Source organism: Natrix helvetica (assembly GCF_964273705.1).
Source record: "Natrix helvetica genome assembly, chromosome: 3".
Lineage (NCBI taxonomy): Eukaryota > Metazoa > Chordata > Lepidosauria > Squamata > Natricidae > Natrix > Natrix helvetica.
In genome coordinates this window covers 45,873,222-45,888,270 of record NC_138549.1, presented here as the reverse complement: position 1 = coordinate 45,888,270, position 15,049 = coordinate 45,873,222, and the positions used below count along the sequence as shown (strand labels likewise).

Below are 15,049 nucleotides of genomic sequence, written 5' to 3'. Positions count from 1 at the left end.
CTCATTTACAAAGATGTAGTATTGTAAATAAAATATTATAGGGTTCATTAAGAAACAGATTTATTCATGCATTTGAAGATGGATGTTGCATATGATTGGAAGAATTAAACAGGTAAATCACATTTGAAATGTCTAGTTTCAATATTTTCATTTATGAAACAATGTATGGTAAGTCAGAAATGAGACTTTTAAGATAATGTGTCCACATACAGAACCTATATATAGTATTCGAAGAGAATAAAAATATATATTGTAACAAATACAAGGCATCTTTGAAAGAAACAATTTAAAAATCCATTTAGGAAAAAATCACAATTGTTTAATATTAGCCTTTCAATGGAATAAGGGCATTGAAACTCTCCTCCCAAGCCTTTAGAAGGGCAAATGAAGCCTCTTGGAGTGAATGGGATTGTCCTTTTTTCCCCATTTCTGTGGGTTACTATTAACTTTGCAATCTTTTATTATTTATGCTTGTTTCTAATTGTATTTTTTTAGAATGTGTGTTTATTTGTGAATTGTTCAGGGTTGCTGGGAGATATACAAATTTAATAAATAAAATAACTAAAGATAACTATGAAGTATATAAGCATAACTGAAGGGAAAGAAAACTGCCAGGAGACATTATACAACATGGTGACTATTAAGGACAACTTCTAATGGGGTAACTACTGGAGATTATTGTTCACATAAATGGTAGATTTTCTTTACTGAACAAAACATTTGGGTAAAAAATGAAAATGACTATTTCATTGACTTCCAAGAGTATATCCCTTGATTATCTAAGCATAGGTTTTCGACTGTTATGCTCACAGTTGCAAAAATTGTGGTAGCCAAACACTGAAACCCAAGAAAATATACAGTATAATCAGAAGCAGATTATTAAGGTATGGCCAGCAGCAGAATTAACAGAATTAAATGAAATAATTAAACATAGCATGGAAAGATTTCTATAAGATAGCATATTTTTCTTCTTTGAAAGCAACACTAGACACAACATAATTTGCTTTGAACAGAGGAATATAATATTCTACGTTAAAATCTGGATCGAAATAATTTTGCTATTAATATTCTAAAACTTGATTTTTAAAAATTGCTTCCGTTACAACACCTGCCCAGCTTGCCATTACCATTGCAAACTTTTAATAATTGTTTTAGATTAAGGTTTTAGAACAGAATTCTTTTTCACTATTGTTTATGTTTCCGAGCACTTTAAAATAATACAGCCTAATTCTTTTGTAACTCCATATACCAGTTTAATCTCCTTCCCTACCATGGAAAAAGAAAATATATAATTATACTTAGCCAATCAGATATACCGTGTTTCCCCAAAAATACAACCTGTCCCGAAACTAACGCCTTGCTACATTTTTCGAGTGGGCAAAAATATAAGCCCACCCCCAAAAATAAACCCCCTGGACAATCTCTCTCTGGCCAGGCAGAGCACCGCTCACCGACCTAGCGTATCCTGAAGGCGCCAAGCCACGGGAGCCGGGAGGGAAACGTTGCTTGCCACTTCAGGATACCGCTAGGTTGGGGAGTGGTGTTCTGCCTGGCCGGAGGGGGGAGTTGCCGGGCGGCTGCTCCCTTGCGAGTGGGCTCCTGAAGAGCCGGTCACAGCCTCAGGGGCGAAGCAGCCATGAGGTGACCATGCTCACAAGCAGCCACCCGGCAAATCCCCTCTCCAGCCGGGCAGAGCGCCATTCACTGACCTATGGGGGTATCACTAAGGCACCAAGTCACGTACCCCCTGGGTCAGTGCATGGAGCTCTGCCCGGCTGGAGAGGGGGGTTGCGCGAGTGCTTGTTCTGCTCCCAGCCTCACCAAGCCCTTGCGCAGCTCTCCCAGAGCATCGCCGGCTGCTGGAAGACTCTCTGTCCGGCAGCCGGCCCATCATAGAGAGCACTCCTAGAGCAGCCAATGCTGGAAGACTCGGCATCCGAGTTTTAGAGTTATGCTCGGAGCATGGTGTGACGGCAGCGCCCTGGGAGAGCTGCCAAGCCGCGAGAGCTAGGGGCGGGCAGAGCGCCATGTGGCTTGGCGCCTTAGTGATATCCCCTAGGTCAGTGAATGGCACTCTGCCTAGCTGGAGAGGGGATTTGCCAGGCGGCTGCTCGTGAGCATGGTTACCTCATGGCTGCTTCGCCCCTGAGGCTGTGCCCGGCTCTTCAGGAGCCCACTCGCAAAGGAGCAGCTGCCCAGCAACCCCAAAACAATAAGCCCTCCCTGATAATAAGCCCAATGCCATATTTTGTAAATAAAAAGAAAATAAGACCCTGTAGTATTTTCGGGGAAACCTGGTAAGAAAAATAATTGTTTTATAAAAATGCTCTCTTTTTTCCATTTTAAATAATATAATAACAAACAGCACTCTTGTAATCCTAAAAAACTTTGTTTTTTTTTCATATATCATTATAGTTATCATTTTGTGATCCCTTTCCTCCCTTCCAAAACTCTTGAGGGGGCAAGAGCTGAGGAATGTGAAGCTGTGCACTTCACAAAATATTGTACTAAACAAATCAGTTATGTAAACAAATGGTTTGTCTGTAAATAAATTCTCTGTTTCAGGGCATTAGCTTCAGAATCTTAATAAATTTGGTTAAAAGAGAATTCTCACCCCTCACTTACCTTATCTTTCTTATCTTGCCTGGCGTAAGGAAAACATGGAATTACTGCTGTCACGCGGGAAGATGATGCAATCTTGCAAGCATTGATCATGATGAGAAGCTCCATCAAGTTATCATTTATTTCTCCACAACCACTTTGGACAATGTACACATCTTCTCCTCTAACACTTTCACCAATCTCCACACTAAAAGATTAAAATATGCGTTGTGAAGCAATGACAACTGAGCACTCTAATCTTACAGACCATTAACATTTTGCATTCATAATTGACTTCTTTCCAAATCAGTCCTCTTCAGAAATAGATAAAAGTAAGCTGGGAGTGGTTACGTGCTGAGTCTGTTTGCATTCCTTTTCAGATGAAGACCCCATTCTTTTATGGATTTATTTCCATTCATATATTTATTTACATGCTTAGCTTCATCACGGGATTCATTTATTCTTCATGCAGTTTAGAGGCTACCCAAGCCCACAAGACTATATCTGGCTTACAACTTTCAAACTAGGAAACAATAAAAGAACTTGGGTCATAGACCATCCAGGAAAAAAAAAGACAATAACTGAAAAGTCCTACAAGGTCTCAGCATCTATCTTATACCCCAAGGTCTAGGGAAAATAAGTCAGATTTTTCAACAACTTTCTGAATAAAATCAGGGTGAGAACCATACAGACCTCTGGGGACATTTTTGGGAGGGTATCAATAGCAATAACAATATTCAAAAAAATAATGAAAGGTTTGTTCTACAGTTCCTTAAGGAGATAATTTTAAAATGAACTTTTTAAAAACAGCTGCAGGAAAGCTAGATATCTCATTTACATCCTAATATGAGTCTTCTCTCAAGCCAACACCCTGAGAGTAAATGCAAAGTCATCCGGTTCTGTAGATTGGGCAATCAATAGCATTCAGCCTGAACTTCTGCACCTCTTTTAAAAAAATGAGGGAGAAAAGATTTTTGAGGTGTCAGTATTTTTGTTGTAGAATTCATTTTTTTAAATAACTAATATCCATAGCAAATAATGGAAGCAGCAGTTCAAAACATTTTTGAAGCTTCCACTGCACAAAAAACAACAGAACTGAATCTAGGAAAGAAGCAAGAGCAATGGAGTAGTTTCAATCCAGCCCATCAGTAAGAATGGAAATACATTTTTATGCCTGCAGCCAAGTACACACTTGCATTTAGCCACCTGAAAACTCAGCACTATATCTGAAATGCACATGGGACAATACTTTACTTGGCATTTGGCTGTCTGCTTAGGGGAAAAATGCAACTCAGAAAGGAACCTAAAATTGTTTTACAGACTAAATCACTTCAAGATAGAGGAATATAATTGTATATTAACTTGAACTTCCTACCCCTAATTCAACTTTCCAATTGCTATACTATTTTACAATGTACAAAGTAGCCTTAAAATGTAATAAATTGGCACAACGTACAATACACGAGACATCCAAAATTGAGTGAATATGGACGTTTTAAAGACATTCCTTCTTTTTTATCTATATACTACTGAAACTCTTTGTGTCTGTTTGCTTGTTTGTAACCTTCAGTTGGGTGGAATAGTGCATCATAGGGCAGCAATTTTTTTAATCAGTATACATCAAATGGCCTAATTTCTGTAAAGTGTCCAAAATCCAGGACATTACCCCATGGGATTGAACTCTAGCAAAGTTGTGGCTGCTTCAGCCACAGCAGGTAATTGTCATTTTCACCTTCCTAAAGAAAAACCAACAAAACATCAACCGGGAAGATCATTCCTGTTTCCACAGGTCATGTTGTCTATCTGAAGTTATAAGAGCCTAACATTTGCATCAGACTGTTACAAAAATCACTTTATTCCACATGTATCAAGGACAAAATTACTAATTAACCAATCCTCCTCCTCTCCTCTTCAACCCCCCCATCCAGTTTAAGCAATCTTCAGAAATGACGATATAGATGAAAGGGCATTAAGTAAGATTTTTTTTTGTCAACACAAAATCTGTTTGTTTTATGCAATTTATTAAATTTGGTAATTCAGATCTTTCTGTTCAAATTCTCTATTAAAGCATGCCAAATCAGTAGTTAGGAAATGAGATGAAAATGGTGTATAAACGCATGATTTGATTCTGTAATTGAAAATTGCTATTTTGGGGGGAACAATAATAATTTAATCATAGTGCCTTTCTACTTTGCCATGGTAGAGATAGTTAATACAATTTTGAAAAGGCAAACAGTGTAAAATTATAACAGACTAAAACTGATACAATGATCAATACATCATATCACACAACTATATCCTTTTGAAAGATGTTCCACATTTTTATTAAAGTTTTTAACATTTTTAAATAAACAAAAATAATATTAATGATAAAATACTAACTAAGCCATAGGGTTGAAGTCAAAGATTTGAATTGCCCAATTTTTTTTTACTATAAAGCAGTCTGTAAATACTTTTATAAAAGAGAAATGGTGAATGTTCTTTACTTCCCTACAGTCAAGAAATAAAAGATAAAGAACAATACAGAACATTCTGGACGTTCTGGAGAATAGAGGCAATCTAATCAGTTTGCCTTCTGGCCAATGGTCATTTTGTGACTGGCCATGTCAATAATGGAAACCATTTATAGTCAATCCCACAACAGTAGCCATGTTGTGAAAAATCCATGGCTGGCCCTCACAATTCAGAATATAATTACCTTGCTAACTTTCCTTTGGTGAAACAAGCCTATTCAGTTCCCTATTTTAACTACAGGTAGTCTTCAACTTAGAACCATAATTGAGCCCAGAATTATGCTTGTAAGTCTTAGTGATCATAAGTCGAGGTACTCATATGACCCAAAGTAATTTTCCAGTCTTTTTCATTGTGGTTGTTAAGCGAGCCTATTCACTTGAATGCCCATTTTATGCTGGAAATCAGCAACAAATGCTGGAAACCAACAAAAATACATCACAAATTACAGCCATGTAATCGCAGAACACGACGCAAATCATAGAGCTGATCTGCAAGGCATGCAAATAGGAAGCTAGGGTGCACAGTGTAACCATTTATAATTATCAGCTGTTAAATAAGGACTAGCTGTATGTCATTCTACTGTCAAAGCAACACAATGCATCCATTACAGGTATAGTTCATATCCCAATCCATTTCACTGAATTCAAGTCAATGCAACTATTTTGTGCAAAGATGATTTGTGCTTAGCCCTGTTGGGATAACATCTACAAGCCATTCCCAAAATGACAAACACACTAATTAAACTGTGGGTAGAGTGGGATGGAAAAGTAGGGCTGAATGGAATCACCCCTTCTTTGAATTGGGTAGGTAGATTTTACATTTAATGTTCAATTTTCAAATTGAAAGTTAAAAAATGCTTCATTTATTATTTAGTTGTTATATGCATATGCATCTCGCTACTGGAGACAACCTGGGTGGCTTATCACATATATGCTTTGGTGCATGCGGGAGTCTCAAACATAGTGCTTATCTTCAACTTTTTAAAGCTTCCATGTCTTTTCTTAGGAGCAAGAAAGTGTGACAGAATAGTCTTAACTCAAACCTAGGCCTTCAATTATCTTGAAAGGAGTTCAGATTACCTATAATATAAAAACACTTAAATTCTAGTTATATTATTACCTGAATCTGTATTATGTTCAGGAGCAATGTTAAATTACAGACAGTTGTTTTGGAAAGCATTGTAAATGAAACATTGTAAGCTAGTATGGTGTTTTAAGAACATTTGTCAGGGTACCTGTTTGGCAATACTGCCATATGAACTCTTAATTCAGGTATCACAAAAGAAAAGGATGAGTTATTAATTGTTGATGTTTGTATCTCATCTTTCTGGGAAATTCCCAGAGGAATAAATACAATTGAGGATCCAAATTAAAATACATTGCCTATGTGTAAATAGATCATGGAGTTGTGTGTTACATTTAAACAAACAACAACTCCCCACCCCCAAGACTAGTTCTCCCAGCCAATCAACTTAAGTACTGTAGTAGAGTTAGCCCTATACTATCTCACATCCCTCCAGTGAACTATGTTATATGAATAGGTCACAAGGGATGTACAATATTAATAATCCTTTCCCACCCATTTATAAGGCTGTCTCATTTTCCCTGCCTGTGGCATGCATGGGGGTGAAAAGAGCTAACTACATTGTTAAGGTTTCCTTTTTTTAGGGAAAGAAGTAAGAAAGAAAGCAGAAATTTCTGTCTGCTTTACAGACTGAATGAACTCATTCAGTGAGTTCAAATGGCAAAGGATCTCCATCCAGTGTCTGATTGCATGCAGAGATAAATCATTGGAAAGGGAGAATATAGCTATATTATCAAATGTAAAATACAATTAAAAATGAGAATATTTTACAATCTCAAAACATAAAGCTAATTAAGGCTGAGCAGCATAAAAGACTAATATTGTAGTTCTATGCAAAACCACTTTGAAAAATTTCACTAACTTCAAGAGGAGTTATAATGCTTGTACACAGCAGAAATGGAGAACCAAAGACCCTCTAGCTCAGTGATGGCGAACCTTTTTTGGCTCACGTGCCAGAAAAGGGGGGGAGTGCAGGGGGGTTTGCGTGTGGGCATGCCACACCCATAATGCAATGCGTGATCCCAGTGCGCATGTGCACATGACCAACACTTCCCCTCATTTTTTGCATGCTTTTTTCACCCTCCACGGGCTCCAGAGGCTTTATAGGAGCCTGGGGAGGGTGAAAACAGCCTCTCCCCCCCTCCCCGGAGGCCCTCCAGAGGCTTCAGGAGCTTCCCTGAAGCCTCTAGAGTGCAAAAAACTGGCCCTATGGGCAAACCGGAACTTCAGGACCAGGACTTGCTCGAAGGGTCAGTTTTGGCCCTCCGGAGCCTTCAGGGGTCTTCCAGAGGCTTCCCTGGAGGCTCTGGAGGGCAAAAAAACGATCCTACAAGCAAACAAGAGTCACTTCCGGTTTGTCTGTATGACCATTTTTTGTCCTCCAGAGCCTTCAGGGAAGCCTCCGGAAGGCCCCTGAAGGCTCCGGAGAACTAAAACCGGCCATATGAGCAAACCGGAAGTACATTGCCGAATATCTGGTTTGCCCATAGGGCCACTTTTTGCGTTCCAGAGGCTTCAGGGAAGCTCCTAAAGCCTCTGGAGGGCTTGGGGGGGGCAGGGGATGCTGTATTCACCCTCCGCAGGCTCCTATAAAGCCTCTGGAGCCTGGGGAGGGTGAAAAATGGCCTCAAAAAAAGGCTGAAGTCAGCTGGCCAGCGTGCCAGCTGACAGGGCAACGCCTCATGTGCCCTGACAAATGGCTCTGCGTGCCACCTATGGTACGCGTGCCATAGGTTCGCCATCCCTGCTCTAGCTCTTATTCAGGAATACTTTCTGAACATTAGCCATGATGGCTAAGTCTGAGGGAAGCTGATCTCCATATCATCTAGACGGCTTTCACCTTAGTGCACAGGAATGAAATCTTGCCTGACTAGAAATTACTGTATTTTTTGGAGTATAAGACGCATCAAGATTTTGTAGAGGCAAATTTAAAAAAAACGTTTTTGTACTCTGCAGGCTTTCCAAAAACAGCCCATTTTTTGTCCAAAAAAAAAAAAAAAGAGGGCATGCATAGCCTTTAGGAGGCTTATAGAATGCTCCTGGGGTGAAAACAATAAAAAAACGGCCTGTTTTTCGCTCATTTTTGCCCTCCCCAGCAGCACTCTGGAAGCCTCCTAAAAGCTATGCACAGCCATTTTGGTGAAGGGGTGGAGTTTCAGGAGGCAAAAAATGCTGTATTGTATAAGACGTACCCAGATTTTCACCCTCTTTTCTGAGAGAAAAAGGTGTGTCTTATACTCTGAAAAATACGGTAGCTACTGCACTTTAATTTAACCATATGGCAATTTCTAGTCAGGTAATATTACCAGTTTTCACACCTCAAAAGAGACACAGCTAACGAGTAACAAGGAACAATAATTTTGGAGAAGACTGGTAAAAGAGATTGAACATGCTGACCAAATGTTGATTCTGGAATTCGTTCCCTAAACTGGTCCAAAAGAACAAAAGTTTGTTGACCGTCAGGGCAAGCCTTATCAATGTACACAGACATTTTCCTTGGAGTTGTGTGGAAATAGCCTGAAATTCAGGAAGAGGATTAGTAGTATTTTAATACTAAGCCAATTGGTTAATTGTTCACTTCTAATAATGCACAAGTGCAAAGCAGCCACTAGTGTAATAACATTCTAATAAGAACAGAACAAATGCAGTCAGCAAGATCTTCCCTAGACTGGATGCCTTCCAAACATGAAGGTTCTACAGATCATAGAATTGACTTGAGTCAATCTGGCCAACTATCAGCCATGTTATATGACAATTAGGGAAGCTACAGTTTTCACATGTTTAGAGGGAACCAGTTTAGAGAAGGCTAGGCTAGAAATACAACTTGAGCTGGCCTAACAATATTTCCCCATCAGCAAAACAAAACATCAATTTACAAATGTTTTCTATCCACAGCTAAGATGTATTTCTATCCAAATAACTACACTAGAAAGTGTAGGCATTTTTAAGTATACAGAGAATATTAAATGCAGAGCACAGCACAAATATGAAACAGTGCATATGTATTGCAGCATGTGCCATTAACTCCAGATAGTACTGTGTTTCCCCAAAAATAAGACTGGGTCTTATTTTCTTTTGCCCCCCAAATTTTGCTTGAGCCTTATTATCGGGGAGGGGCCTTATTGGTTTGAGGTTGCCGGGTGGCTGCTCTCTTGAGAGCGGGCGCCCAAAGAGCCGGGCACAGCCTCAGGGGCAAACGGCTGTGTTGCACTGTCGCAGCAGTGCAACAAAGCTGCCATGAGGTGACCACGCTCATGAGCAGCCACCCGGCTACCCCTTTCCAGCTGGGCAGAGCGCCACTCACCGATCCAGTAATATCCCAAAGGCGCTAAGCCATGTGGAACTCTGCCCGGCTGGAAAGAGAGGTTGCGCGAGCACTTGTTCTGCCTCCAGCTCGCATGGCTCCCAGCCTCAACATCCCCAGCTCTCCCTGCAGGGCCGGGTCAGGGCATCGCCGTGGCCCCGCTGCTGCTGCCCTGTCGCCACCACCATGCTCCGAGCATAACCGGTTTCCAAACTCTGGAGATCTGCTGCCGAGTCTTCCGGCAGTGGCCGCTCTGGGACTATGCTCTATGGTTGTGGGCTGGCTGTTGGAAGACTTTGGTGGGACAGAGAGTCTTCCCGCAGCCAGCCCACAACCATAGAGCGTAGTCCCAGAGCGGCCATTGCCGGAAGACTCAGCAGCGGATCTCCGGAGTTTGGAAACCAATTATACTCAGAGCATGGCAGCAATGGCGGTAGCAGGGCTGCGGCGGCAGTGGGGCCACTGTGGTGGCGGCGGCGCCTAGCCCAGCCCTGCAGGGAGAGCTGGGCATGTTTAGGCTGGGAGCCACGCGAGCTGGAGGCAGAACAAGTGCTTGAGCAACCTCTCTTTCCAGCCGGGCAGAGTGCCACATGGCTTAGCACCTTTGAGATATTACTGGGTCGGTGTGGGGCGCTCTGCCCAGCTGGAAAGGGGGGTTGCCGGGTGGCTGCTCATGATAGCAGCTGCCTGGCAACCCCCCGCTCCACTGGGCACAGCGCCACCCACCAACCTAGTTGTATCCCAAAGGCGTCAAGCAATGTGAGCCTTAGCCACCCCTCCCATGACTCCTGTGGCTTTGCCCCTTTGGGATATCGCTAGGTTGGTGAGTGGCGCTCTAGCTGGAGGGGGGGTTGTCCAGGGGGCTTATTATTGGGGGAGGGCGTATATTTTTGCCCACAGGAAAAATATGGCAGGGCCTTATTATCAGGACATATCGTAATTTTGGGGAACCACGGTAGTAAAGACTGACATCAATTTCCCAAGTGTGTGTGCACATACACACAGTGACATATGGTGAGTTTGGGCCAATTACCCTCTCTCAGCCCAGTTTCACCTCACAGTGTTACTTATAAACAGCAATAAATGTGGGATAAAAATCTAATGACAGATAGTAACAAAAGGACAAAAACATTAGTAAACTATCAGTATCACTTCATTTCCTATTACTTAATAACTGAGATTAACTCAAAGATGGTGAAGTGAGGTTGAATATAGGAAATCAGCTCCAGATAGCAATTTCCATTTCCTACTGTGAAGATTATTGGCTATCTCACAGAATTACTCTAATGATAAAATATGATTTCATACTTTCTTAAGAAGTTGAATGCAGAATCCAACTGTACTCTCTTAAAACAATTTTATTTACAAGACACATTGGGGGGAAAATGAAGATAAAAAGACAAATCAGCATCATGAGAATTTTCTTGATAATATTACAAGAGTTGATTTGTCATTATCTTCTTCCACAACGGTGTTGGGTATTTTTTAGGGGAAGGGAACTTTCTGATTTGCTCCGCTGCCCCAGTTATTCTCCAACTCAAATACCGTACTAACTAGATCAAATTCTACTTAGTTTTTTGAGATCTGTCAAAGTTGCATTCAAATTAGGCATAGATGAAAAATGCACAATTAAATAGATCAAGTATAGACTAATGTAGCATAACATTAGTGAATTTGCAATGAAACTAAAAAGAATAGACATTCATTCAAAAATAGAGAATCATTTTACGTAAAATGCTCACATGGAGGCAGAAAAATTAAAGTGCCAATATTGGAAAAGATAAAAAGGAATTCGCAAGCAAGGACTAAAAGTGAATTGACAAACCTTGGGGTTTTATGGTACTTCAGCTCTCCAAGAATTACCTGAAGAATGGATACCAAATCCAATTCTGTTCTTAGAATATTTTCCATGAAATATTCTGTGTCCACATATTCCTTTATAACAATAGTAATGGGTATCCCTAGCTTATAAGAGAGACTACAGGGAAATATAACTGGCTATTTGCAACAGTCATTTTCAACTCCTAGTGATCATATAGATTTTCTTCATGATCTATCTCTAACCTGTTCTTTCAAGTCTCAAAATATAATGATAACATTTAAGTATCCTAAGATATGACACAGAAGGAATAGGCTTATCTTGTTGCAGAATATAAATTAAAACTGTAAGGAATTATGTTCATGCTAGATATAAGAGCAGCTTTGTGACTGTACAATGCCAGTCTTTGGAACAGACTGAGCCCTTGAAGTGGTGAATTCTTTTCTAGAGTTCTTCAACTAAGTCTGATGGTTGTTTGTTCAACATTCCTGGTAGATCCTGTACTGAATAGGACATTAGACTACTTGACTTTCACGGTTTTTTTTTCAATTCTGTTACTCCATGACTATGGAACAATATAATACAGAGTAAGTGCTTTTGTTAATCAAAAGGACTTAAAGGAACAATAAATAATAAAATGAAGTGAATTCTTGACTTATATATGACTGATAACACAATGTGACTGATAATACTATAAACACACACTCACACACACAGGTGTGTGTGTGTGTATATATATATAATATATATTATATATATAGAAAGATAGATAGATTAAATTTAGAAATTAAGCCTATTTAATAATGTTAATTTACTTAAATAGCTTTATATTATTCTGTTACTTGCTTTCACAACAACATGCTATTCAGAAGAACCACTGTTCTTGATTGTTTTATGTTTACTGTGGAGGAACATATGTAATAAGCTTTGCCTATGGCTATGCAGTTATTAATGAATATCCAGAGCATTTCTGAGGTCACAGCTAGATCACAGGAGGAGACATACTAGGATCTGGAGTAAATAAAAGTAACCCTGTTCCGAGTCAATTTAGGGCAGTTCAAGGAGGAAATGTTAAGCACATATATTTAAAAATAAAGAACTACAGTGTACTTAGAAACACTCTATAACAAATCTCGTGAAATTTAAACTATTTTTAAATACTGTTCAATGCATGTTCTCTTAATCTCATAAGTGGAATATTTCCAAGTGAAATTAGTTCAGAAGAAAAAACTTTCACATTATTTGTAATTTTGCTCGATGACTTGCCTAATTTTTTTTCCTAGTCACATGATCACTGGAAAACAACATTTGCTGAGAAGCAGCAAGAAAGTTAGGTAATCATGAAATCAACAGAGTTTTTAAAAACATTATTCAGTTCTTTTAATGAACAAGTCTGTCACCAGGAAGAGAAAAACAGTTTAAAGCTAGTAATAAAGTATATGTAAAGCTAAGTGAGTAGAGGGGGAGCATTAGTCTCAAAAGTTTTGGTTAGTTGCTAGTTACCACTTGTGACCAAAACACAGCCTGAAAAGTACCTACATCTTGGGAATCTTATTTCCAAGTATTTTGAGTTTATGGCAATAAGTGGAGTATTTTTAAACTCAGAACTAATTTGCCCATAATTCACTTGGATTTGAAACCCAGATATTTTATGTATCAAAATGATCATACACCTAAAAAAACATACCAGAAATACAAAAGGACTGTTGTCCAAAAGTACTGAAAATGAGATAATATCCCAGATAAGGTACCGAGGCTACAATTTGTGGCTAAGCAAATCTGTTGATGTATAAGGTAGGTAGCAGCTTCCAGACTAAACACACTAGTATATACAGGAAGGAAAGGGATTAAAGCGGCTTCTAGTAGGAACTTTTTTTTTTAATGCCAGCAAACTCATCCGGAGCAGAGCTTCTTCTGGACGCATGCAAGATTCATTTTATAAAGTTCTCCCCGATTGTTTATTCAGCAGTCTTCGTCCCCTCCCCGCGAAATCAGAAGGCTCATGAGTGACATAGTAGTCTTGTCCTCCATCCAGACCCATCCACGCAGAAACTGGGCGAGACTTTTACACGCGACTGGAGGAGGCTGCGCACTTCCAGAAATCCTTGGCTGCACAATTCACTTATGGGGTTCACACCCGCCCTTTTCATCTGCCGCCCCAACTTCCACCATCCTGAGTGCAAAGGAGCAACCCTCATCGGGAGGGGGGGGGGCACTGAGAACCGCGGGGATAACATCCGAGGGAGAGAGAGGAGGGCCGACCCGCCGCCCTTAGGCTCACCTGGTCTCCTGGTTGCTGAACTTCTTCGTCACCACCTTCCCCAGGTCCAGCCCCAGGCGATCAGCCACGCGCTGGGATAAGTCCTGGTGGGAGCTCCCGCTGAAGAGCACGATGTTGGGCATGGCTGGGCACAGAAGGCCGAAACGAGCCAGAACCGGGGAAGAAGAGGGGGAACGAAGCCACGCGAGGGAGAGAAGAGAGAGCGGCCGCGCGCCACAGGCCGACCAAATAACCGCGGCCCCGCCCCCTCCCTCGCGGAAAGCGCGCCAGAAGGCCTCCCTCCCCTCTGCCCGCCCCCATCGCTCTTCGGAGCCGCCGAGGCAAAGGGACGGAGTGGGCGGGGCCAGCCCCTGGTGACGTTGTAGAAAGGCGGGACTCGAAGGGGGAAAGAAAGGTCGCGTGGCGGGAATGAGGCCTGGAGATAGAAAAATATAATGTCCATAATGTGCTCGTCCCAATTTAAATTTCCTGCGTCGTGCTTGAAGAACTTGCCGGAAGGAGGGTCAAATCGCGTGGAAGTTTACCTCGGGGAAGCGTTCCGTTGAAGAATGCAATGCTCTTCACATTTTTTTTATCTCTGACGAGGGGAAGGTGGGGCGCAAAGGTTGACGGGAAGGAGGTCCCAGTGATGGAAAAGGGATTCTGGAAAGGGAGGTGTTAGATTGGGTAATGGATAGGTACACACAAGCTTATCGGTAACAGCAGCTCTTTATTAGGTACAACAAGTGAGAACAATCCAGCGAAGGTTTGTAGGAAGTTATCACCTAGCCCTCTCCCAGAAAAATGAAATATCCTAGGAAATATTGGTAAGGCAGAATATTATATTTTCCTGGATGTGAAAAAGAGAAACACATTTTCAAAACTAAGTAACTTCCTGCAGCTTCCTGCCATCCTCACTTTATCAATGGGCCATTAAGGCCAAGCTAGTCCACTTTACATAATAAAGAGTTCTCCCCTTTCAGCTCCAGGGGGATGGGTGTATAGTTCTGGCAGTGACAATGAAGGCATGATAATATAAGCCTTTACTCAACTGACCACATGGCATCTGAACTCAATCAAACCTGGATTCAAAACTCAGCCTAGAGGGTTGCCCCTGCATGGGCCCATGTGAGTCTGACAACCAATCAGAATACATTTTTTACACAGGAACAGGAAACACAGAGGTGGGACTGAACAGGTTATAAAAAGCCTAGCAAGCCCCTCCATCTCCCTTCTCTTCTTCTCCACCAACATTGAAGCATGTGATCACCTTTTCTGTTCAGGGCTCAAGCCATGTGGTCCTGTCCACCATTAAAACCATCTTTCCAAGCAGCCTCCATGTCTCCAGTGTCTTTTTCCCCACTTGGAGCCGAACCCAGAAGGACATTTCTTTCATCAGGTTGAGTCTGACAGCAGCCCTTTTATAGGGAGCTGTCAGGCCCTTCGACCAATAGGCTTAAACCTCTGT

The 15,049-nt window shown here is 41.1% G+C and overlaps 1 protein-coding gene across 2 annotated transcripts in view; it reads right to left on the bottom strand.

Annotated features, from left to right (window-relative positions):
* PRPS2 (phosphoribosyl pyrophosphate synthetase 2) overlaps positions 1 to 13,814 on the bottom strand; it is a 36,430-nt gene extending 22,616 nt beyond the window's left edge. The window contains exons 1-2 of one of the 2 annotated variants that reach the window (XM_081947666.1): positions 13,603 to 13,814; positions 2,626 to 2,809 (exon numbers count right to left, since the gene is read on the bottom strand). In XM_081947666.1, coding sequence (XP_081803792.1) covers positions 2,626 to 2,809; positions 13,603 to 13,724 — 306 coding nt within the window. In that variant the 5' untranslated portion in view covers positions 13,725 to 13,814. The remainder of the gene's footprint in view (positions 1 to 2,625; positions 2,810 to 13,602) is intronic. The other variant, XM_081947667.1, reaches the window with a different exon arrangement.
* Positions 13,815 to 15,049: the final 1,235 nt, after the last annotated feature.